Source organism: Phaethon lepturus, unplaced genomic scaffold (assembly GCF_000687285.1).
Source record: "Phaethon lepturus isolate BGI_N335 unplaced genomic scaffold, ASM68728v1 scaffold429, whole genome shotgun sequence".
NCBI classification, from domain to species: Eukaryota; Metazoa; Chordata; class Aves; order Phaethontiformes; family Phaethontidae; genus Phaethon; species Phaethon lepturus.
In genome coordinates this window covers 25,624-50,545 of record NW_010563933.1, presented here as the reverse complement: position 1 = coordinate 50,545, position 24,922 = coordinate 25,624, and the positions used below count along the sequence as shown (strand labels likewise).

The 24,922-nt window shown below is 37.6% G+C and overlaps 1 protein-coding gene across 1 annotated transcript in view; it reads right to left on the bottom strand.

Moving 5' to 3' along the window:
* The window catches only part of PRKAG2 (protein kinase, AMP-activated, gamma 2 non-catalytic subunit), a 37,818-nt gene that overhangs the window by 5,348 nt on the left and 7,548 nt on the right, over positions 1–24,922 (bottom strand). Inside the window, exons 3-10 of the mRNA XM_010294675.1 lie at positions 13,631–13,712; positions 12,043–12,101; positions 8,929–8,974; positions 8,067–8,121; positions 6,045–6,171; positions 5,109–5,274; positions 4,734–4,771; positions 1,848–1,994 (exon numbers count right to left, since the gene is read on the bottom strand). Coding sequence (XP_010292977.1) covers positions 1,848–1,994; positions 4,734–4,771; positions 5,109–5,274; positions 6,045–6,171; positions 8,067–8,121; positions 8,929–8,974; positions 12,043–12,101; positions 13,631–13,712 — 720 coding nt within the window. The remainder of the gene's footprint in view (positions 1–1,847; positions 1,995–4,733; positions 4,772–5,108; positions 5,275–6,044; positions 6,172–8,066; positions 8,122–8,928; positions 8,975–12,042; positions 12,102–13,630; positions 13,713–24,922) is intronic.

Sequence of the window (24,922 nt, the reverse complement as noted above, 5' to 3'; positions counted from 1 at the left end):
AAGTAGGTGGGTACTCCTGTATCCTGAGGCTCACCAGCCAGAGCAGACTCCAACAGTGAAAGACCACTGCAGAACCCAGGAGAGTGCCCTAGTGTCAGTTCTGGCACCAGAGTCCACTGCAAGTGGGCACAGAGTTGTGTAACCTAAACATCACAGCTGAACCAGCTCATAAGTAAGTGATCCTAAAGCGGGTGTTGTCAGAAGTTGAGAGCCTACTACATGTTTACCTAAGTGAATTCTCTCTCTTCACTGTTTTAAGTTCAAATAATCAGATGTAATGGTGAAGAAAATATAAAGAATTTTTCTTATCTTCTCACAGAGGTGAGAGCAAGAAAGCTGCATCAGTCCTTATTTAAAAGAGATGTTAGTTTATGGTTATCGCTGACCGCTTCGTTGCTAGTCAGATAGAAGAAAATAGGAGCTTTGAATTATTTGAACAGTCATACCCACCTGACACAGGGAAGAAAGAAAAAGGGGAGTGGGAAGGGAGGGATAATACTGTTGCGTTTTCTTTTTGATGAAACTGGTTGTGTTGGTGATACTTTAGATGTGGTTAACTAGTTTTTGTATATGAACATATTTAATAACTTAATTCTTCTCTCAGTGTAATGAATTCAAGAAAAATGGACACAGTAATTGTTTCATTTGTTTCATTTCCAGTAAGATCAAGCACTCATCTGGCAGCTAAAAATAGCCTGTAGTTTTGACTGACCCATTTTTACATACAATCTCACTATGTTTAGTCTGAACCAAAGGGTAGAAGTTGTTCTTAAAACCCAAGTGTCTAAAGCTTAAGATAGTAATAAATTATCCAAATTTGAAATCTGTGTACCAGCAATGTTAAAATTATTAAATTTCAAGAAGAAGCTCAAGCAAATGCAGAAAGTTATAAGTAAAAATTGCCTAATGGAGGTTCTAAGGGGTTATTAAGAAAGCGGAAGTTTTACTCATACCAAGATAATGCATGGTTACAGCCCTGAAGATGAAAAAAAAAAAATCTTGTAGTTGAGGAAGTTAAAGCATCTAAATGGAGTTGATCACATCTCAGAGACAACTGAAACGGGTAATACTGATTTTTCTTCTGCAGAGAGGCGTAACAGGGGAGGAACACCTACATACTCCTTCACCTCCATGTATAAAAAAGTTCCCAATGCTAACAAGATAAACAGCACCAAAAGAATGGAAAGCACAAAAATAAATCACTTACAAGAGCAGTTAGTGAGGGCTTCTCCACAAGAATTTTTTTTTCTGTCCCTGTTTCACGGTATTAGTATGAGAGCAGTGCAGGACTCTGCATGCATTAACTAATTGTACCCATTAAATTTCCTGAACAATTGGCCCATCAACCCAGCTATAAGCTGGAGTTTAAAAAATTATTTGTCTGCAAAACTTATGGCAGACTTGGAAGAAACTTGATCCTTTCAAAAAAGCTTTGCGTTCAGTTCATGTCATAAAACAGAAACACAAATTATCAAGTATTATTTTGGATGCCCCATCCCTGGAAGTGTTCAAGGCCTGGATGGATGGGGCTTTGAGCAACCTGGTCTAGCGGAAGGTGTCCCTGCCCATGGCAAGGGGGGTGGAACTAGATGACCTTTAAGTTCCCTTCCAACACAAACCATTCTATGATTATAAATGTACTGCACAGTATTCTGCACATCCCTGTAAGCATCTATAATCTAAGTCTATAAAGCAAACTTAGTTAGATACCTAACAGATGTAGTTATGAAAAAAATACTTTCACCAAGTAACAAAAATAACTTAGAAAGGATAAATTTGTACTATTTATTAGTTTGATAATACAACTTTTAACTTACAATGAAGGGAAAAATAAAAAATGAACTCACCTCAGCCTTCACTATTCTATCCACTATGGTCTCCAGTGTTTCCAGCATACTACACTTTACAACACCTTCAAAATACTGAGAACGATGCTGTAGGGCTTGTGTCACTGTAATATCTAGGTTATTATATGTTTTTTCAGCAGCAAGATTCTGAAAAAACAAGCAAAAAAACCCAAAAAAAACCAAGGCACTTAACACATCTCAGTACTTTGTAATAAGTACTCAATAAAGTAAATATTTTGGCCTCAAGTGGATACACATTTCTGGTGTAAATTGAGTCTATTCCAAGTCACATATTAACAAAGCAGCTGCTCTTCAGCTTCAGTTTCTGGGAACAGTCAAGCATGCAAGCACTGTATGACAGACTGGGTTAATTGATAAAACTGTTTTGTGATATGCGTTAGGCCAGTGAAAATCTCCTTACTTTGCTCTCTGATATTTGGCTTGATATCACTCATCCTGCTTTTGCCGTGAGTGGAAAATCTAAAGTTCTACAGATTTTAGAATACACAGAATATACTTTAAGAATATACAGTTTTTTGTTGTCTGTTTCTCATAGGATAGGGGAGGACACCAACTGCTCTGACCACCACATATGAAGTAGATCTTAGTAGAGATCTAAGTAGAGAGCAAATGACAAGTTTCCTTCACCGTTCTTTATTTGTGGGCTCACACTCCCTCTCCGGGACTGTACTGGTACTGCCATTTGACAACTGTGTGTGTGTATATGTTTTAGAAGTACTATTAAAATAATATAAATTAAAACCCATCACCACCATTAAAAGTAAGAAGATGAAAAGAGTTTGAAAGCTGACATTCTCAACTTTCATTTTAAGAACAGGACCATGCTTGTAGCTAGAGGACTTTGTCCAGACCAGCAAAAGCTTGCTCTCTAGGTAAGGCCACAGCAGTATTTTGATAGCGCTGGCACATCCTGGCCTATTGATTTTATTACTGAGGCACTGAAGGAAGAACAAATGAAATGTTTAAAATGAAAACACTGGACCAAACAATAAATGAAATTAATTTTTTGGCTAGAATATACTGTGATTGGTCAAGTTTTTGGATTGAATTACACTGAATGTGACAAGATAAGTGTGAGATAATAGTGAAGATACAAGCAATCTTAGTTAACTCATTTAACTAATTCCTAATGAAGGACATTAGGAGAAGATAAAAAGCCTCTGCCAAATGAAGTCACCCTACACATATATATAAAGTTATTTCTATACCATCACACTATTCCCAGGTTTCTCCCATCAATAACCTGAAAATGAATTCAGAACTCTATTAAAATGAAAGAAATCTATCAACTTAGTCAGCTGTACATACAGGCACAGCTTAACACACTGATTTAACTAAGCATATTAGCCACATGATTTAAAGTTAAAAATCACCAATTGAATCTTGCAAATTCTATGTTTATTGGAAGATCAGATTATACATTTCAGGTATTTTTTCTCCTTCTTTTAAAGCTTGAAGACCAGGTTGAAGCAGACTGATGAAAAACTGGAAGCCTCAGAGATGATTATCTTTTAACAATAGAATCTTTTCCCCTCATTTAATACGCAAACTAGTATATGTGAGGAAAATCTCAAATAATCAATAGATGCCTTAACTCTTTCCCATGTTACTAGCAGGGAGCAAACAATTACATCCTAAAGCCTTTGTGGTGGGTTTTTTTTTTTTCCTGATACCAATATATAAAATTTTTGCAAAGAAATGATCCAGAATCCTGTAATTTTTGTGCCCCATCACTTAAAATGAGAAAAGAAGTGAAAAAACATAAGGACCCCTCTTCCCTTTGGTGTCTTGCTGAAAAAGAATGTAAAATAAAGGAAACACGTCCTGCCTCAAAGTGTAAGGCAGTTACAAAATAAATTGAAACACTGCACCCACCGACTGTAAAAATTCATTGTTTTTGATACATTAAATCACTCTCACTACAGCTACTACCTATTTCCTGACCAGCTTTTATGTCAGAACAGGATCTTATGCAGTAGAGAATCCCGAAGAACAAAAAGGACAAGCACCTAGAAAAGACAGGCATGAACAGTGACATTGTGACATTTTCAGTATTAAGAGCACTGTTTGCAGACAGAGAAAGTATTTCCACTTGGGACTATTCTCCATATTTCTGAAAGCATTCTACGCAGCGTTTCAGACATCTGGATTCCTCGTTAGCACTAGCAGGCTGGTGGAATAAGCAACCTGGGCACTTAAATCTCTAAAAAATAACGTAGCTATCAGAAATTCCAACTAGAAGGCAGGTGCATACAGCTGGGAGGGGACGGGGATAAAAAACCTAAATACTTTTTTCAAGTTTCTGAAGACCACAAGAATAGAAGAACCTCTCCTCTCCAAGGCTGGCAAATCATGGCATGAATCTGACTGTGCTGTCACACTCCTGAGGGAAAACTAGCAACAGAGGCCTGAACTAGATCTAAACCAGACGGAATACAGACGCAATACACTGGAGTCAGAGACTTGCACAAAAGAACAGGCCAAGTAGTTTTAATTCACTGAGAAGGTCAAGTCATACAAAGCACCCAGACTGCATGGAGAAATCTGCATTCTCTTTGAAAACAGACCGTGGAATGGCAGCGGCTGGGAAAAGGAAGCCCAGTCTCAAAAATAGAAACAAATGTAGTACAGCCAGATCTAATTTTGGGTAACATTCAGAGCAGTAGATGCCTGTGTGCAGGTAATATTACTGGGGACAGCTTAAATAAGAAAAAAATGCTGCACAGGGTCAATTAAATCTGTTTTATTCAGCTTGTTAACTAAAGCCTAAGGAACAAAATAGCCAAAATTGACAATATTAACAAATACATTTGCAAGTGCTTACTGCATATAAAAGATTTAATAGGATATAAGAGATATACTTACTATTACATCGAATTTGGAATAAATATCTACAACTTTTCCTAAGGAGAAAAAAAAAGTTAATAAAGTGCTTAAAATACAAAATTAGTTTTCTTGCTTCCTGCTTTCATTTGTTATAATTACACAGAACAAAAAGACCGATCAAGAAGGAAAAACTTTAAAAAAAAAAAAACCCAAACAACCCACCAAACCATGAAGTTCTTCCAAGCCTATCAACCTAAATCTTGCATAAGTATTTCTTTATATCCCCCCCGCCTTTTTTTTTTTAAGTTTTAATTTTCTTTCCCCTTTCCCCTCCCCCACAACCTCCCAAAATCAATCTGCAGTTCCACACCATTTATCTTACCACACTTTATATGCAGAAGACCCAACACACACCTGACTCATCCACAACAGGTAATGCCGATATCCTTCTCTCTACAAATATATTCAAGGCTTTAATGATAGGAGTGTCTGGATGTATGAAGGCAATGTTGTGGTACGTTCCTATTCCAAGTTCATCCAGATTCTTCTTCATAAAGGCAGGCTTTGGCATCTCTGACATCTAGGAAAATCAGAATGAATGTATTTACAATGCGGTTTTCTGCACCTACCATGTTTTCTACACCTAGCATGTTTCCATATGATTGGTCTATGCATTAGGAAATCTTTATTCACTCATCCATCTGCAGACTCCAAATGATTGTTACAGATCATTACAGTAATCTGCTACTAGATTAATGTAAAACCAAAACAAGCTCAGCTCTGGAAGCGTTACTTCTGTTCAAAGAAACTCTAAATTAAGACTATATAACTAAGTTTTTTGCTCATTTATTTATTTTTGTGGTAACCTATCACTAAAAGCTTTTGATTCTAAGCTATGTCATTCCCACTGAAACTGGAGAGATAAGACAGCAAAACATACTATATGCTGAATACTTATTTTGAACTCTTATTGCTTAGTTTGGTCTCCTATTATTTCTGTTACTAACATAATGATGTTAGAGTAACGATAATCTCATCTCTGGGTAACAATTCATTTTTCTATTCATATAAACAAGCTTCTGAAGTAGAGTAGGTCTTACAGAAAGGACAGCAAACTACTCAAAATAGCCAAGACAAGTCTTTGGTGTTTAGGTTTCTTTACATTACTAAAATAAAGGAAATGTACAGGTCCTACATCAAGCTTTAATTTCTCCATTATCAAAAAGAGACATGCACAGACACAATGGCTATAGAAGTTTACCATGAAGGTTCTGTACTAAGACTTAAAGATGTCTACTGGAAGAAAAAAAAAAAAATCACTTAAGCAAAGCATAACTTTAAAATACTTACAAAAAGCTGGAGGAACTTAAGGATTCTTTTATGGGTAAGTATATAAAGTGCATTTCCACTGACAGGATCTATAACTGGCAATCTGTGGATTTTGTTTTTGATCAATGAATATACAGCATCAAAAAGGCTGAGGAGAAAAACAGTTTTTTAAAAATTAATTCTAGCTGACAATGAGTAACATCACATGATACATACACAACCCTCTATGAAGTACATATCATGAGTACTTATTTGTATTATCTTTAATGTTATAGAAAACAGGAGTTAAGTGATTTCAAATTAATTTCTGCAGCTCGCAAAACAGATCAACAATGACATGCTCATGAACATCTAAAACCAGTAAGAAAATGTGATGGAAAGTGACTTTTTGTTGTAGAAAGAATAGCAGAAATATTTCTGCACAAGGGTAAGTTGTTTTTCCAGTGAGTGCTGTGCTCACAGTATCCCTGTGCTCAGAATGGATATTTCTGTTCAGAGACAGACAAACAGTGAAAAACAGAGTGTTCTTGCCCTTAATGCATCTCAAGTCCAAACTTCTGTAACATTTTCTAAGAAGAGCATTTTTATGGATAAGTGCATACATGCAATTAAGCCAAAACAATTATCTAATAATTTCACTGAATTATAATTGGGTTTTGGTGAAAAGTTATTCTCAGAAGATCTGAAGGATTCCTACAGACACTGCAGACTAAAGTTTAGCAACACTCTAACCTGTGCAAGTCTGCTCTTCTTGCAAGTAACACTGTATTTTTTTCCCATTGGTCCTAGTAAGACTACAATAAAACAGCTGACCATCAATTGCAATAAATTAGTAAGTAATAAAGGTCGTTAAACTTTGATAGACACCTACTTGCTGGAGTAGGCTTCTTCCCATACAGAATAAGCTAACTGTATGTTCTGAGTCCATTACAGGGGTGAACAATCCCTATTTGATATACATGGAACCAAGATTCCCACCATGGCACTGTAGATTCCACTCCTGGAGTAAGCATCTAGCTACTCCTAAGTGCTGCAGTCTGACTGCCTGCAGAAGCCTCAGAGGTGGGCAGAACCCAAGTCCATTCCTGGATCAGGTATTAAGCTGACTTGCTGTATCCTTTTATATGTGTCCTACTGCATCTTCTTTAAGTACTTTTGCAGTACGTTTCTTGCTGCACCTTTGACTGAAAACAATTATACTATTTTGTTTTCTTTACAATATTCTTTGCAACAGCTACCGTTCAAAATAGACTCCTTATGACTTGATTGAACAGCTTATTCATGACTTAGTGGCAATTCTATTGAGGACACAGCATATCATTACTTCAAGGTAATCACTAGAGTTCCCTTCACCAATTTCCTTTGATAGGGCATAAGCAATCCTATTCCACAAACTGAAAGCAAGAATCAGAACTTCACTCGCCAGTTCAGCGATTAAGTAGTACTCAAGTTGTTAAGTGATTAACTATAGCTCTCTCTCAAGTTACCTTTGGTAAATAAGGCATAATGGCAGCTTAAAAATTATTTCTTTCAAATTCCATCGAGAAGAAAAGGACAGTCATTTGTATTTTAAGGAACATAACATAGTAGTAGAGCAGAACAAACTACATAGATACTGTCTTTCCTTTAATTAAGGAAAGTTACTTGCATTGAAAAGCACTGCAAGTTTTCAATAATTATAATTGCTGAGCACAGGACAGCTGAGGGGCTCTGTACAGTTTTTGATTTTCATGAAACAAACATGACTTGCAGAATACCTTGAAGGGTCAGCATGTTGCCTTTTTCGCATTTTTTTTTTGACAATTAATTTTGATCCACGTCTAGTTTATTTACCAGAACGGTTACACTGATAAACGACAAAGTTAAACTAGAAATTCTCTTCTTTGGATAATTAAAAAAAGTCCTCACTTGCAATAAAAAGCTGTCACAGCACCTTGATGATATTAAAAGACAGTCCTTCATCATTGTTTCTTATTATATGAAGAAATCTTAAATTAGAGTTAGTTTATTTTAAGTTTAGCAAACTGAAAAGCAAAATCCTACCTTGCATCTGGGGAGATGTTCACTAATGGTTTAAATGTCTCTTGTAAATAGAGCTCTGTGTATAGAAAATTAATAGACCATTACCACTTTATATGAAAATGTTGGGGTTTTTTTATGAACGCATTTTATTAATTCATTTGTACAAAATTAAGTGGAAGAAAAAGAGCAATATATATAGTTACTTTAGATATTCTACCACTTATGCACATACCTCTACGTTAATATTAACAAAAGTTTTCAAAGTGAGACTAAACTGATTACCACCAGGGGTCACTGCAACAACAGCAAATAATTCTTTACCAGTCCCTTTTCTGAGAGGGTCTGCTGCATAGAGGATTTCTATATATTATTTCATGGCATATAGTGTTACGGTTTCCTTCCTGCATTCAGCACTTCTGTTCACACCCAGCATGTTCTACGAATTTCTAGTCGTATCATGCAACTCACTCAGGCATAGCTTGCTGCTCATCCATCAGTTCACTCAATACGTAGTGTCATCTATTCATTAAGCAATCTGGCTCAGATACATTTCCACTCCACATATACTCATCAACTCTACAGTCATACAGGCTGCCTTACTCCAGGTTTTGTTTTGGTTTTTTTTCCTTTCTTGAAGAGCAAGATGGTACTACTAATCATGAATGAGTGGAGAAGTAGTATATAGCCCAGATCTCCCTAGCCCACATACTGTTTCAGATAGAAAAATAAGCAGCAGGAGACAACAGAAAAACTTTTACTACTTCTGCTTTCATTAAAAAGTATGTGGAGAGAGACAAGCTAAGTATATGATTAATTAAAAATCCACCGTGGTGAAAAAAATTAGATCGCATTAAATTATCAACCAAGTAGTAAATATTCTTACCTCTCCAGGTTTCTATCTTGTGCTCCTCCAATTCATAAATCTGAACCTACAATGGGTAGATGGCAAGTTTAACTTGGAAGTATTAATTTTAAACCCAACATCATTAACAATATTATAAATACCTGAATAATTTCCTTACAGTTTCATTGCAGGCAATCTAACAGAGTAAGAACAGTCCAGAATAACATTTCTTGGCTGTAACAAGAATGGGTGCAATCCTGCTCAACGTAGAGTACCATACTGGGCCTATCATTTCAGGGGACGAGACAGATCTTTTATCTGCCTAGGTTTGTAGTCTAGATTCCTTCTAGACTCAAAGGCATCTCCTCAGTAATTTATCTCACTTGAAAACAATCATGCCAGAGTAAACCCCTGAAGATTCCTCACACATCCAAACTGGTAAAAATCTTACCCTGATCACTTGACATTTTAATGCTTAAAGAGATGAATTTTACTGTTACTTGATTACAAAAAAGCAAGAGCACTTGGTTTAGTGCCCAGTTCAATCAGAAGAACCAACACTGCATTCCCCCCCGCCCCAATTTTAATCTTTTACTGGTGTTGCATTCTTCAGATATTTTCAGACACTGCACCTAAGCCATGCATTTCTCCTGTGCCAGGAACATTGCTTGTCTGACCTGTGTTCAGCTGGTCCCAGAAACCAAACAGGCAAAAAAAAGTTACAGAAATGTCATTAGTTTTCTGCTGCTTTAGCTCCCTTAACTGGCTTACAAAAAGGACAGGCAAATGATACTGGACAAAGGATGTGGCAAGTCTGCATCTTTTGATGGCAGCTTATCATCAGATCAGCAATAACATCAAACCACCCTCAAGAGTCCAGTCTTTGAAGTTTAAAACAAAACAAAAACCAAGAAACACACAGTCATATCACCAACTTCCAGCTGTTCAGCAGCTAATCCACAAAGTTCTTTATCAAAAGATTGTATAACCTCCCTATAGTAGTTCCTTCCATCTTGCTGATGGTTTTCTAAAAATGTTTCAGATGTGGAAGCTACCTTTCTCTAAAGGTATCAAGCTGCAAGCCAGCCACTTGTAATAGTAATTTCACATGCTATAGCCTATGCCAAAGGTGCCTGTTGTCCCTCACACGGCTCTTCTGTCACAAACACTGCTGAAGCTGAAGAGTTTATAGATGAAGGGTAAGAAGTCTCCACAAAGCCTACTACATCAATCTTTGAGCTAAAGGAGACTACACTTCAATTACTCTCTGGAATTAGCATCCTTTGAAGAGTATAATGGAATGTTAAATGGATATACTGTAACTGGACTACTCAAATATACCACTTTTGGCTGACGTAAAAGATACCTACATAAGTTAAATATTCTTCCAGGGCACTTGACAAAAAAGGCAGTTAAGACAGTGGAGTGCAGTTCAGAAGATCTACTGAAGTGATCAGAAGAATAGGAAACCGCTTTAGATGCTGACGAGATGAGGTTATCCTAGTTCTTTGACCACACTACAGGGAGAAACTACCTGGATGTTCTTCATCAATCATTTAAAAATATTATTTAGCAGATGAACAGCAGCAAGCTTCACACTGTGTTGTGACACGTTTAGAAAGAATGACTAAAATACTTCAGAATTATATTTTCAGCACAATTTTACCTATTAAGACTACAGCATTCCCTGATGGAACATTAATTTAATGATTTTTTTTTTTTGATAGAAGACTGCATCACTTAAGTCAAATGTCATTCTCAGCTATTCCTCCTTATTGCTGCCATTTTAAGCACAACCTATGGAATAGGATGTTAGACAATGTAAACGGGAGTGACAACAGTCAGACCTTAGGTAAAGTTACATGGGAAAAAAAATGGTAGTATGGAGGCTGAGAGTCATTACAACATGGAAACTATTTTAAGAAAATTACTAGTGTGCAATCACTTTTCATATGCTTCTCCCCCCACCTGTTGTAAATCCCTAGGGGGGGAAAAAAAAATTCTTTAACAAGAAAGGACAGAGCATCACACTAGTGGTATCTGACAAGAATTTCACTATAAATTTTAAAAGTTAACAACATGAGCTTTCCAAAGTCCAATACATCAGATGTCCGCTTCATCCAACTGTTCTTGATTTTTTAGCTAGTAAAACATAGTACATATGTTTTAATTGATGGAGGGGGGAATTGTGATTGACCGGAAAAAGAAAGGGATGTAAATGTTTGTATGAACATGCAAGCTACAAAATTTCATCAACTAACTGCCAACTAAAATTACAGTTAATTGAAGTCAATAGATCTCCAGCTAACTGTGCAACTCAGCCATGTAACAAAAATATTTGCATTTAACTAGTTTAACTTGTTTATTCTATACCATCACTCCAAGAGCAACCTTTTAATGCATCCAAGCCTCTGTAAGCTAGCATTCTGCTTAAGTCCACATACTCCTTTTGAAATAGCTCTATCACAGTTATGAGACCAAGATGATTATAAACATGTGAACCACACGTAGTTACATACTTGATTTTTAAATACAATGAACTTTTTCATGTAACGTAAAGACATCCTCCCCAAATGCTTTTTGGTTGATATTCACCATTTATATAGAGCTCTGATTACTATTGAAATACGTGCTTTGAAACAACCTGAACACAAATACATACAGTGATCAATAATCAAGTATTTTCCTTCATGTTTTTTATATCACATCTAGTTTTTACTACGTATTTTAAGCCAGGTCCTTCATCCCAAATGCATTATTCATCAGTTACAACACCAAGTGGAGCTCAGTATCCAAAATGAAGGCTATCATTATGGTAAGCACCACACAAAACAGAATACATGGTAGTACTCATTAAGGAAATTCCTCATGTTTATACATGTATAACTGAAGCAGACAGATTACGTTACCTGCCCAAGCTCATAGGACCTTCAGAGCTAAAGCTGGGAACTGAACCCAGGTATCCAGACACCACTCTATTACCATGCTCACAAAGCCATCTTTCAAAAAAAACCCTGCAGTGAGTATACCCATGACATATCTAAGCTTCCAAAGACTTAAATAATAACAATCATCATCAATCTTTCAGTCTGATATTTCAGTCTCTGTACTGTATGGCAAATGATAGAAGTATAGCTTAACGGTAATACTTACCATCGGAGACTTATAGTATCTATGCAGTATGTTAATGAAATCTGTAATTGTTAACATTCCTGTAACAAGTGATACATAAAAAAAATTTTCTTCAGATGTATACTTAACATAGAATTTCCAAGTATTTTCCCTATTTACATTCACAATATATAATCTAATAAACGTTTAATCCATGTAACATAGTATTTGTATTGGACTGATCAACAGTAGAATTACAGAACTACGTATATTCACTTTCACATTGCTACAGTACTTCAGAATAACAACACAGGTCTGAATTAATATTCAAAATGATAACCTATGTGCTTCTCTTCTTTCAATCTGACCCAAAGAAAACCTTGAATCCAGCCTGCATCCATCCCAGAAGTATGGAAAGAAAAGAGGGGGTTTAGAACATGTTTAAAGGTTGGAGGTCTATTCTTGCCTTTCATTTTCTTTTCAAGTAAGACACGTTCTCATTATGTACTTGCCAAGTCAAGCAGAATCTCAGACTCAAATGAAGGAACAGTGTAATAATCCATTGTTTTGAATATTACTTATTAAAGAACTTCATTTAATCATTTCCACAGTAATCCTCAATATCTGAATCAAAATATGACTTTTTTTTTTAAAAGAGATATAGTACATCCATAGTATATACCTTTTAACCACTAACACCAAACTATATAGTATAATATTGATCATTAGTTTAGTTACCTGAAAACATTAATCTTTTTTGAGCTTTCAAGTTCTAAATTTGAGAAGATGTAATTGCTCCACTGTTTACTACTCTTACATCTAAACTGAAGAAACTAAGAAATGGGGAAGGGAAAAGTTAATCTGGACGTCAGCTTTAAATCACTAGAGCTTAATTACAGACAGAAAATGAAATTAAACATAAAAGACACACAGCATTTCTATGATGTATTCTGTGAAACTACTGCTCCTCCCCCCTTGCAGTTAAAATATTTTAACAAATGCTTTATAAAGTATCTACCATTCATTCCAAGAATCCCCAATCTACATTCCAGGTCTCAAGAAGTAGATATAACAACATTTGTAACTGCCACTATGACCCTGTTTTCTAATGCAACAGATCGAATTTTTTAAGATTATTGTTGTGGCAATTAAATTACTTTAAAAAAAGCAATACATAGATCTAATGTTTATCTCCTAATATGGGACATATCTTTAACATTCAACATGAATTCTTTTATTTAAGGATTTCTCGGTGCACCTTCCTGAGAATGTGCAGAGAAAGACATGCTCATATCGCATGTATATTAAGATACTGTAACATTAAATTCTTCTTTATCTATTTCCTACTTTCAAATTTCTTTTTTGTGATACATTTTTAAATACACAGTGAAATGCACATATTAGAGACCAAATTTCAGAATCTCAGGACCTAGAAGAATCATCACCGTTCTCAAAGTACAATGACACTATGAAAGCTAGCAACATTTCATTCCTTACAAGCAGAAAAAAGAAACCCTCTTTGCCAGTATAGCTCTAGGATGTTAGACCATGACTAGCCCCAGACCACCTTCTGCAACAGTAACACATCCTGGAAATTCAAGTAATCATGAATAATGTTAGAACTACTTACCTACAAAACTCTGTTTTTTACTCTCCCACAGTGGAGCTGCTCTCACACCATTTGCCACCAAAGCAAAAAAGGCTTTCTTTACCTGCAAAAAGAATGAACAACTAATCTTTGCTCTTAATTTAGCATACCAACACAAGGGTTTCCCCAGTTACTAGGGAAAAAGCATAGTATAAACAGGTAGCTGGTATTCAAAACAGAACAATACCCACACACAGCAAAAACAAACCCTTAAGCCTTTTACTTCTAAAACAGTTAAAAGCCTATCAAAACCAGACGTGTTTTTTGTTTTCATAGAATGATAGAATTGTTTGGGTTGGAAGGGACCTTGAAGGTCATCTTGTCCATCCCCCCTACAATAAGCAGGGGCATCTTCAACTCGATCAGGTTGCTCAGAGCCCCGTCCAACCTGACCTGGAATGTTGCCAGGGATGGGGCATTTATCACCCCTCTGGGCAACCTGGGCCAGCGTTTCACTACCCTCATTGGGAAAAAATTTCTTCCTTCTATCTAGTCTGAATTAACTCTCTTAGTTTAAAGCCATTACCCCTTGTGCTATCACAACAGGCCTTGCTGAAAAGTTTGTCCCCAAACAAACATGTTTTGTTATCTGCATATTCTATGTGAAAGCCTCAAGTAAGCTGAGAAGGTATGCTCACTAACCTCAAATTCATTCCTGTTTGGTATTATCCATAAAAATTATACCCTCCAAAATTATGACATTTTAAATAAATCTAAATGAACGTAATTATCACACCCAGCTTAACATTTGAAGACTGTGCTATATTTGAGTTAATGTTCACTGCAGCAACAGCTGCATTCAAAAGACTAAAACAGCTCTCTCCAGCTTTTACACTCACAATTTATACAAACTAAAAGGGATTGCTTGATATTTTAAACATGACTGAAAGTTACAAGGACTAGCTAGCTTGTTTTGCTGCTAAAAAAACATAAACAAATCCTTTCTTTTTTAATTAACTGTCCCCAATTTCTGAATCAGAGGTTATAAGGTTATAATGTCATTCTCAAAAGGAACATGTTATCATTCCTGTCCCACCCACATACCTAAACAGTCTTCACTTGGAAAACTCAAAATAGAAATGATTGTTCTTGTCCAGGTCTTGTCCTGGCACAAAACTAGGACATCACCAATCTATACCTCTACATCCATGAAATTGCTCCTGGGTATTTCTGTGTTATTTGGAGCAACTGCAATTGCCTGATGATTGCAATCTGAACAGACCACGATTACACAGTGGTATCTTAAGTGTCTACTTTACGTTATGTACCAATGGGCTCCTCTCCACAACAAAGTCAGGAATAAAGGGTTTCACAGTCAATGGAATCAGCATTCAAAAAAGTAGGGGCAAACAAAAAAATGTAGGTTGGAAAAAAAAGTCTGCCATCGTTAGCTACAACGTTCTCAGAAAACTTTGCAAAGCCACCCATATGATAACCAGTGTCATATGACATTTGACAGAACCTCCATCTAGATTAGACTTCTTGGTATAATGTAGCAGTTTAAATTTCTAAAAGTTAGTAAGACTTCTATTCTGCACCAGAACACATCGCCTCTGTCTACAGTTCAGTAATTTGCAGTGAACGTTTCAAACACCTGGTGTTACCCTACTGTACATGAACTCCAAGCTTTAAGATTACACTTCTGAAAGGAATCCATATTTCTTGCAACCTATGCAGTCCAACTGCTTTCTCTGACCATGAGAAGGAAATTTCCTCTCCTGACTTCAGCAGATGACAATTCTCAAAGCTGCCTCCTGATTTTACAGATGCTTCTGCCATATCATCAATGAACAGGAATAATGATCTGCTGCAACCACCACTGCATTTTAACTGCATTAAAATTGAAGAAGCCATATAGGGGAAGAGATATCCAGGACCACAAATAGGACCGTAAGATACACACCACGTAATATTTATCTAGAAAATGGTTAAATAGGAAGGTCCCAGACATATTCAGCCACCTCACTGACACAAGGAGTCAGGTAAAACAAACATTACCAAATCCACCACAGGAGCATACTAACTCATAAGGAAGACTGAAATCACAAAGAAACCCTCCAGGCAGACACATGAAGTGTTCCCACACAACAGCATCACACTCACAGTTAATGCAGCAAAAGCTAACAGCAGTGAACTATCTGGGGAGCAGGTATGGGACAGAAGTGAGTTCACACAGACTAACTCCACCTTGGGGAAAAGTAAGTTCTAACCATTCTTCATCAAACAAGAGGAAAGTACACTCAAACTGCCCGACTGAGAGCCTTCAGCTTTGATATCTTTCCATAATAATAGCTATCACATGAGTTAATGGTCACTGCCAACTTACATCCCAAGTCTTCCACAAGAGTAAGATGTTCAAGCTGTATCAGAACAAGAAGGTAACAGCTAGTCTATTAAAGCCAGAGGGGAAATAGCTTTCTTCCAGATAGTAATCACGCAACAAAACTCCTCAAGCAAGTTTACAGACTCTGTAGTGGATAATTTGGAAAAGAAGCGTGCCCACAGCAGAAGAGATGTAGAGAGCTAACTATAGGCCTTCAGGCAACCTGCAAATCCTTGCTACTACCTTCTCAGACACAGTAGCAAAGAACACTACCTAGCACAATGTTCAGATGGGCAAGATGGTAAAATTGAGGTATTGTTTTAGATTCAGAAATGATACTTCAAGAGAGAAAATTCAAAAAAATATACTAGGCAAGAAGCTGAGCTTGTAGACAATCCAGAAGAAAAGTTTCCTCAAAGGATCAGTTCTTGCCCTGATTCTGTTTGATTTATTTGCAAGTTATTTGTCTCCAAGAATCTCAAGAATCTTCAGTTAGATGCCATCTTGTCTAGCTTTAACAGACAGATTTTGGAATGACTGAGGGCTGCTGAACAGATACAGCTACTGAGATAGCTCAGAGTTCTTAAATCCTTCATAAAACACAATAAGTTCAGCTTGGGTATTAGGACATTAAACATGTGATGTAATAAATCATCAAAATTTAGTAAAGAAATACTTAAACTCATCCCTCTGGGCTGCCCTCCTAGACCACAGCTGAAGTGACATTCTTACTGTTTTCTTCAGTTTTATAGTAGAAAGTGTTATACAGTTACCTTTTAAATAAAACAACAATGCCATTGGTTCTTAACATTAATACTTGTACTTACCTGACTTAAATATGAGACAAAGCAAAAACACAACTCCATTCTTATTTGCCAAAGCTGCTTGCAAGCACAAACATACACTCATCCACTCACACTTTCTTTTAGTTTCTGTGGCTTACCAATTTCAGTTGCCCAAAGTACTGCTTGGTGGACAGCCAAAGCACTGGGGTGTGGAACTGGGCTTCCATCCAGCACATTTTGATGTTTCAGTGGTGTTCATGCAGAAAATACCCACAAGGACCTTCTTTTCAGATTATATATAGTCTGTAGCCTTTGAAGAGCTCTACCATGTCCCATCTTTGGACCTCCAACAGCGCTGTTAATTCTCGACCCCACCAGTGTTGCTCTTTCTCTGATCTTGAGTGCTGGACTGGCCTGACCTTCACAAAACCATTGTTCGTCAGCCAGATCCCATAGATTGTTGCTGTTCAACACCATGTACAAACATTCTTTAAACAAAGCACTTTTGTTCTTATTAACCAGGTAGTGGTCCTAACGAACATAATGAACCATTAAAAATGGGATTTATCTGCCCAGATTTAAAGGATGTTCTGACATACATGCTGACCTTGCATATTCACCGCATCGCTTCATAGCCAATTGGGGGAAACAGTCGTTTCTGTGGCATGACTCACCAGCCTTGGACAGAGATTAAGTTGTATCCCACAGATGCCATCTCTCCCCTCACTGACTTTAAGATGTCTAGACATTTACAAGTAGATGAGGGATCCCACTTTATGTGACTACCTGTCTTCTCCAACATTCTGTCCCTCAAGTAGAAGGGTCATATTATAGCAAAGGAACACAGTGGCTGAAATCCTCCATGTATCATAGATCACCTCAGCAATAGGTGCTATTACACTACAGGGAGCAGAACAGAAACAAACTTTTCTTACTACCAGAACTCATTACACCAACTGTGGATATGCTGAATAAAAGAAGAGACTAATTCAAGTTAGACAGGACTTCTGGAGGTCAGTGCTTCTGCAGACCATCCAAAGATTTCCACTGTAAGTCTTAAGGAGGACGTGGCCTCTTCCAATATAACAGTCATTACCAAGAAAGATTGAGTTAGACCCATGCATAGGAAGTTCTGTTTTTCAGGTAGTAGAATATTTGGAAAACATTGTCTCTTATGGCTAGTGAGCTCCAAAATACCTTGATTACCAGGCAGAGACACCAGAAACAAAGGTAGACAGAAAATCTCACCAGACTACAGAAAAAGATTTTCCTCACTGACTGGAAATACTGAAAGCGACACTCCTCATTACGAGACACCAGACCAGTAATCTTACAAGCCCTTGCAGAAATACTCTCTCAAGTAAACATCTATGAATGAGGGAAGCATCAGAAAGGAAAACTGAGGATGAGCTCTTTTCCAAAAATTGAGTGTCCCATAAGGTAAGGAGGGTGACTGCTGCTGTTGCAATCACTTGTTTCATTTGCTTCACAAAAAGGTTCTTACCCTTGACAAGATTTTGAGAGAGAACAGCTGTCCTAGTTCCTGGTGCTAAATTGTCAGTGCTAAGTAGAGTAGAGATCACCACTGTGCTGAAAAATACACAACTCGACACCACTGTCTCAATGCCAAAGTTAACTGCGAAAAGCTAGAAGATAACAGAAGAAACATAGTTATGGAACACCTTCAGATCTGCCAGTACCAAGCAAGAGGATGATGCAAAAAGGCTACTAGCATGGACGGTGTTAAAAGATCTGCCAGAACTTCTGTGGTATGGCTGCCATCCAAGGGCAAGATGATAAATGTGTACCTCTCTTGCCTCATCTCTCACTGTATAAACCAACACCAGGGCATTAGCTTTACTTCACTGAAAAGCCCCTAATGTAACCCCAAGAAATATCTATTTTATCAGAAGAGACTAGAAAGAAGCTCCTTCTTTTATTTTTTGGCACAGAGCTCCCATAAAAGCAGTATCAGACCCAGTTGATCCTTGACACTTATATCCGATTCCTGATGGATGGATGAGCTAGAACATTCATTGTCATTTTCACTGAATAAGTTCACAAATTCCCAGTCTTGTCTCATGATGATTTTTCAGGGCTACAAAATTCACAGGGAAAACATGCCTTGGAAAATTTACATGCAGATCACAATAACAAAACCAAATCTTTCAGGCAATCACTGAGAAACAATAACCCTTCCCAATGTAACAAAATACAAAATCTGATACGTAGTTGAAAGAAATTCTCAAAAGGAAGGCATTCAGTCTTAGCAAATTGGATAAGGAAAGCTGAAGAAATACTGTAGAAGGCTAAACTCATATACCCATATATGCCTTAAGTATGAAACAGCAAGGCATGGAGTGCCTTCTCAATGGGTCCCTTGTAAAGAGGAAAAAAGTTTTCCGTTTTCAAGGGATAACAGTATTGATTATATATCTTCACAATATCAGCAAATATGGCAAAGTCATTCTAGGATATAGTCTTTGTTCTCACTGTTAGAGTATGAGGGCACAAGAAAAAGTTACCCCAAAACTTCTCTATTACAGGCTAAACACTTGCATTTCAATAGTTCTTACCAAGTAAGACCAAGAGTAGTACAACTGGTCTTTGTTATGACAGGAAAACCATTAGGCCTCTGCTGTAACCTTTGTACTGCATAAAAACTGGGCAACCTACACTTTACTCCCTTGGTCTAAACGTGTTTGTGAGCTGACTGACTCTCAAATGCTTTTGATGTGAAAACATGAGGAATGGGACAACAGTTTCTAGCCCAACATCAACAGGACTACTTCTTTAGAGTAGCATGGCAAATTCTCTGCTGCCCAAATCTTAGCAGATCTCAAAGAGAGGCAGGACAAAAAAAAAAAAAAGAAAAAAAAAGAAGAATCTCAGCTACTGCATGAGGGAGAGGCAATTCTGATGATCTAGTTGCAATAAGGCAGCTTTATAACATGTCTCTCCTGCTACTTCCCTCACATCACTAGGATTTCAGGTAGTGCTGCTTCAGTATCAGAGGCTGTAAGGCAGATCTCATACAAGGAATTCATCACTGGTTTTGTGTATTTGTTTGACAATGCAGCCAGCAAAGAGGCAATACAAGGTAACTAACGACTTGAGTCATACTAACACAGTGCCAAATAGAGTACAAGTCCACTCTCAGGTCCAGCAAGTTATAATCTTTTCTTATCTGAAAAATACCCTTCAACAATGACTGGCAGTGCTCACACTGTCTTTTTTCCCCTTACTCACTCTCACCTTCTACTGAAAGTCTTTGGATCCCAGATAATGCAACACAGTCCACTGGAGAAGGCTAACCACCCGATTTTCACTTGAACAGTGGCTTGTGATACAGTATTTGGGAACATAGAAAAAACACAATACTAAGTTGAAAGTACAACTTTGCCACAGAAAGCTCTTTGGGCAACCCTCCTCTTCCACACTGTCAGCATCATCTTCAAAGGATTTATTTCTATGACCTGAAAACTTTTGTGAACTAAACTGGAATCAAGGACTCCAGCATTCATCCTCAGACTCCCTGATCATCACCTTGATAATACAAAAACAGTACAAGCTAAATATTCTTCAAATAAGTCATGCACTTTTGCTCTGAAGCAATTCACACCCAGATGGCAATGACATTTAAACATGTTCAACTGAAAAGAGGGTAATTCTTCCCAAACACAAGATCTGAAGCAAAGAAATTTCAGGGAGGTGGATCAATTTCCAGATAATTTCCACATCAGCTTTCCACATGGTCAAGAGAAAACTGAAAAAACACCTCTACTAACTTGTAATCTAGGGATGACACTTACTATCAGGAAACAGTTAAAGTTCTCCCAGGAATTGCTCTCTGTTTAGGTGACCATTAATTGCTTTGTCTTTCTGTTTCCCAAAAAGTGGACAACAAAACATTGGGAAGGATATTAAACATTAACTTGCAATTCCTTTTTTTTTTCCCTTCAAATAAAGCTGTAATGTCCAATCCAGACATCCTTTTAAGTTACAACAAACTACGATCCTGTAAAGGAGCTATATTAAAAAGTTAAAATCCTCTTTTATAGTGCATATACACAGTTCAGTGTTTTTATAAATTGCCTTGTCTGGAGGGACTAAACCAGGATGCAAGACTACAACCAACTATCTCAGCACGATGGCTGTTGCATTCAAATTTATTTTCCAATTATTTTTTTCTTTGGTCTATGAACTTGGTAGAAGAATTTCCTCCTTGAAGGACTAAGGCCTTAACTAGCCTTTTTTATAAAGACATAACAATAAAGACTTTTGCCTAAGGCAAGGGCCAAGGAGGTCTTGAAGAGAAGAATTTCCTCCTTTACCTTATCACACCCTTAAGTACCGTAGAGAAAAATGAGACAAACCTGTTATTAACTGAGAGGCTGCATTTGCTTTAACATCTGAGAAAGGCCAACCAACAAATATCCACAAGCAGCTCCTCTAGCTCATGTTGAATTTTGGAAAGTTTACATGAAACCAGATCAAAATTCAGTTCTCTTCTGCATTCACAGGAGGTGGAAAGGGAACACTCCTGGTAGATAATGTACTACTAATGGCCATATAGTACTTAGTAAAACTTCAGAGCTGATGGAGTAATACCCTTCAGACCCAAGCCAAACCCCAGAAATAATAGGTAGTGTCTTACACTCAAGTTAAAGTACGCAGGCACATGTTCTAGATTTCTCCCCAGAGAGGAGGTACTATGTCCACATGCAGAAACCTTCCCCACACCACATCCACATGAAAAGGTCCCAATCCAACTGAAGACACCAAACTGAGACCTTAACTGATACTCTGTGTCAATATGCCCATATTGTAGCTGGCAATTAAGGGCTCACCTTCTCCCTCTAACACCACACCTGTGCTGATTCAATGAGGACCTCTTCTAGATAGCCACTGGTCCATGATTACAGTCAACTCTGTTATTCCATCTCCATATGGTACTCTGCTGATACTTAGTTCCACCTGCTGTTTGAGGGGAGCCTAAGAATTCTATTAAAAAAAAAATCACAGCTCTGTTTCGGGGGTGGGGGTGGGTGTCCCTTCAAGCCAGAATTTCTGCTGCCACAATGGGCTAAGTAGTAAGACATTAGGTAAGCCTCATAAGCAGAGCCACTGGGACCAGCTGCATTGGGAAGGGTACAGAAATTCTTTCACAGATTTTACCAGAAAGATCTCACCAAAAAAAGTGGTGGTAGAGCAGGGAAGGCAAGAATGATGCATGACTTTCACTCAGCCAAGCACAAACACTTTATCTACACCCTGTGTGTACCAAAAAAATTCTGCTTAATTAGTACAATGAACTCATTATCTTCCTCCAAGGTCCAGGAATGACTGCTTCCTATTGGTTTTGAGAGCTGCAGGAATCAAACTCCTTTGCTTGTTGCATGCAAGCAACCAGAGCAGCTCTGAAAAAACACAAGAGTCTTCCCACATTACACTACTGATTGCAGCCTGATCGCAACGAAGGGAGATTTTATGTGGCCTGCTCATCTGTCTCAGACCACATGCCAGTTAGATGCTAAATTACACTATTCTCGTATAATTCTGTGGGGTGGGTAAGCAAGGAGAGGTGCTCACACTCCTCAAAAATGCAGACAGTATGTTAGTTTAAATTTAGCAACTTCAACGAGGAAAAACCTCAGAGCCAATTAAGGAACAGACTGACAATCCTTTTGTAAAGCTGTGAGAACTCTGTTGCAACAGCAGACACAGAGTCTCCTATGTGTTTCTGGAAGCAAAATATTCTAGAGCATTCTTCCCTGAAGTCTGGTCTATCTCATTACCTTGGAGAGAGGCAACACCCCAGTCAAGAATGACCTGGAGGGAAGAACAAGTATAATAAATCCATTTACTGAATAGAGTCAGCACAAGGAAGAGACATACAAATCCTCTTCCACTCTTCTAATGAGGAATCCATTGCATGTTCTGCAGAAGTTATACTTAGTTCCAGCTTGTTAAACCACTAAAGAAGTTTCCAGAAGATTGTTCCAAATATTTTTCTAGTTATGTGGTATTTGAGCTCTTATTAGCATGTGATGCTTACTGACAAAAGCCTACATTAGTGATAACAACATCTGGTCCATTACCAACATGATTTCATTAAACAGAAAGATTAAATAATCTAACCTTCAAGTCACAAAATTGTCCAAGATTTCTTCACAGTATAAAAGGAAAGAGTCTCTAGGATTCCAAAAGCTTATTCTGATGACTGTTTCCACATAAACATCATTTTTATTAGTTTATGAAGTAGTGCTGGACAAATACTTTAAAAACAGCTTCAAGGTCATAATGAGCAAGAGCTACATGTTTTAGTATTAAAACATAAATTTGCTTTTAACAGTTAAGAATATAATTTAGCCAAAGGTTAGAGCTTTTCACCCCGCAAGAGCTTATACAAACTTCACAAGACACAGCCACTATGTTTGCTAACATACCATTCTTGGTACTGCACATCGCTGCTTCATAGGAAGCAGCAAAGTCCCTGCCTTATACTTACCTTTTACATTCCTCTGGGAGGGTTAATTGCTCTGCGCTACAAAATAAGCTAGTCCTTCTCATCTTTATGTAGGCTGGGTAAAGTCAAAACAAATTAAGTAATAAATTTGTCTGAATGCCAGACGAAAATCTGGCCTTAAGTAAGCTTACAGAGCTAAGCTTCAGAGACTGCTGTAAGCTAGGTAGGAGCCATTTCCTTTAAAAATTCAAATAGAGTTCAGGATGGGGAGTAGGGAAATGCATTGGTCTCTAAGGAAAACATTACAAAGTCAAACGTATGCAGTAACAAGGAAAATAGTGAAATCACATTAGTAGATTATATTAGTACTACTAGAGAAAAGTAATCTGACTGATAGAACGTGAGCAAAGTGCTATATTTTGTTGACATTTGAATTTAATAAAGGAATTACTAAAACTCCTGTTTTCCTTCAAAGCATTAATATCTGTTTCAAAGGAAAAGGAAAACAATCAGATTGCTGTGTCACTTGTATGTAGCTGATACAAGTTCAAACCAACAAACAGAACACCTTATTTCCCCAGATCATTGCCACATGAAATGCATTAACACATGCACTCAAATACTGTGCTGAAGACACAAGCTGGTAACCAGTAAATCTGCATTCAGCTCAGTGTTTTCCTGGAGTCTATTGTAAAGATAATCCAGATCCAGTTACTGAATAATTAGAATGAAGAACAACAGTAAGTGAATGCTCATTCACAGAGTAGCCCTTCAGGGGACAACTCTCCTAACGTCCTCAAAGGGGCTGTGAAGTGTTTTTTCTCCTATTGTTTGCATCTTGGGCGATTATAAAGACAGTTTATCCACTGTGAGCTGCACACTGTTGCAACTTGCTTAGTTTCTCCACAATCCACAGAGTCAAATTTCCAAACTTCACAGGATAGCTCATAACATCTAATTGTGTCTTGACTCCTTTCCTGGTCAGATCAGACTTTAAAAAGTTTCTTTAATGTGTGTCAAGCAGAGATAGCATCTTCTCTGGAAAAAAGCAAAAGGCTGGAGCTTGTCATGAACAAGGAGTACTCATGGGTCAGAGGCAAGGGAAAGCCACAGCACTGAACTGGAGTTCAATATGATTCTATAAATCTTTATGAGGAGCAAATACTTACAGGCTACATCTGCATCAGTAAACTAAAAGGGTGAAAAAACAGTCCATTGTCAGTCTAAATCAAGAAACTGTGCCAGCTAGCACTCTCTCAGACCATACCTGATGCTTCTCAGGGTTCAGTATAGGCTAGGGACCACTTCAGGTAGGCAGACTAGATGCAGATACTCTGTTTTAGGGGAAATACAAGCTAAGACAAACTGAGCTGTGCCAGTTGGCCTCAGGCAGGTAAACAGACCTTGGCTCAGCACATTTTATTTAGTTAGTATATATGCTTATCAAGCCTGTGCCAAGTGACACATTCTCCAGCTGAAGCACAGCACACTTCTGCCTTACCACATGATCTGGTGCCTAACGGAAGTGCATGAGATACACCACTGCTTTCACAACAGCCTAATGTAGCCGCCAGTTGCACAGGTGTATTCTTGATACACATGACCAGACCAGTGTGTTAGCACTAGAAGCAGCAAGACATTTGGCAGCTGCTGGAATCAAGAGGCCCCCACACTTTATGGCCAACAAATAAGCAGGA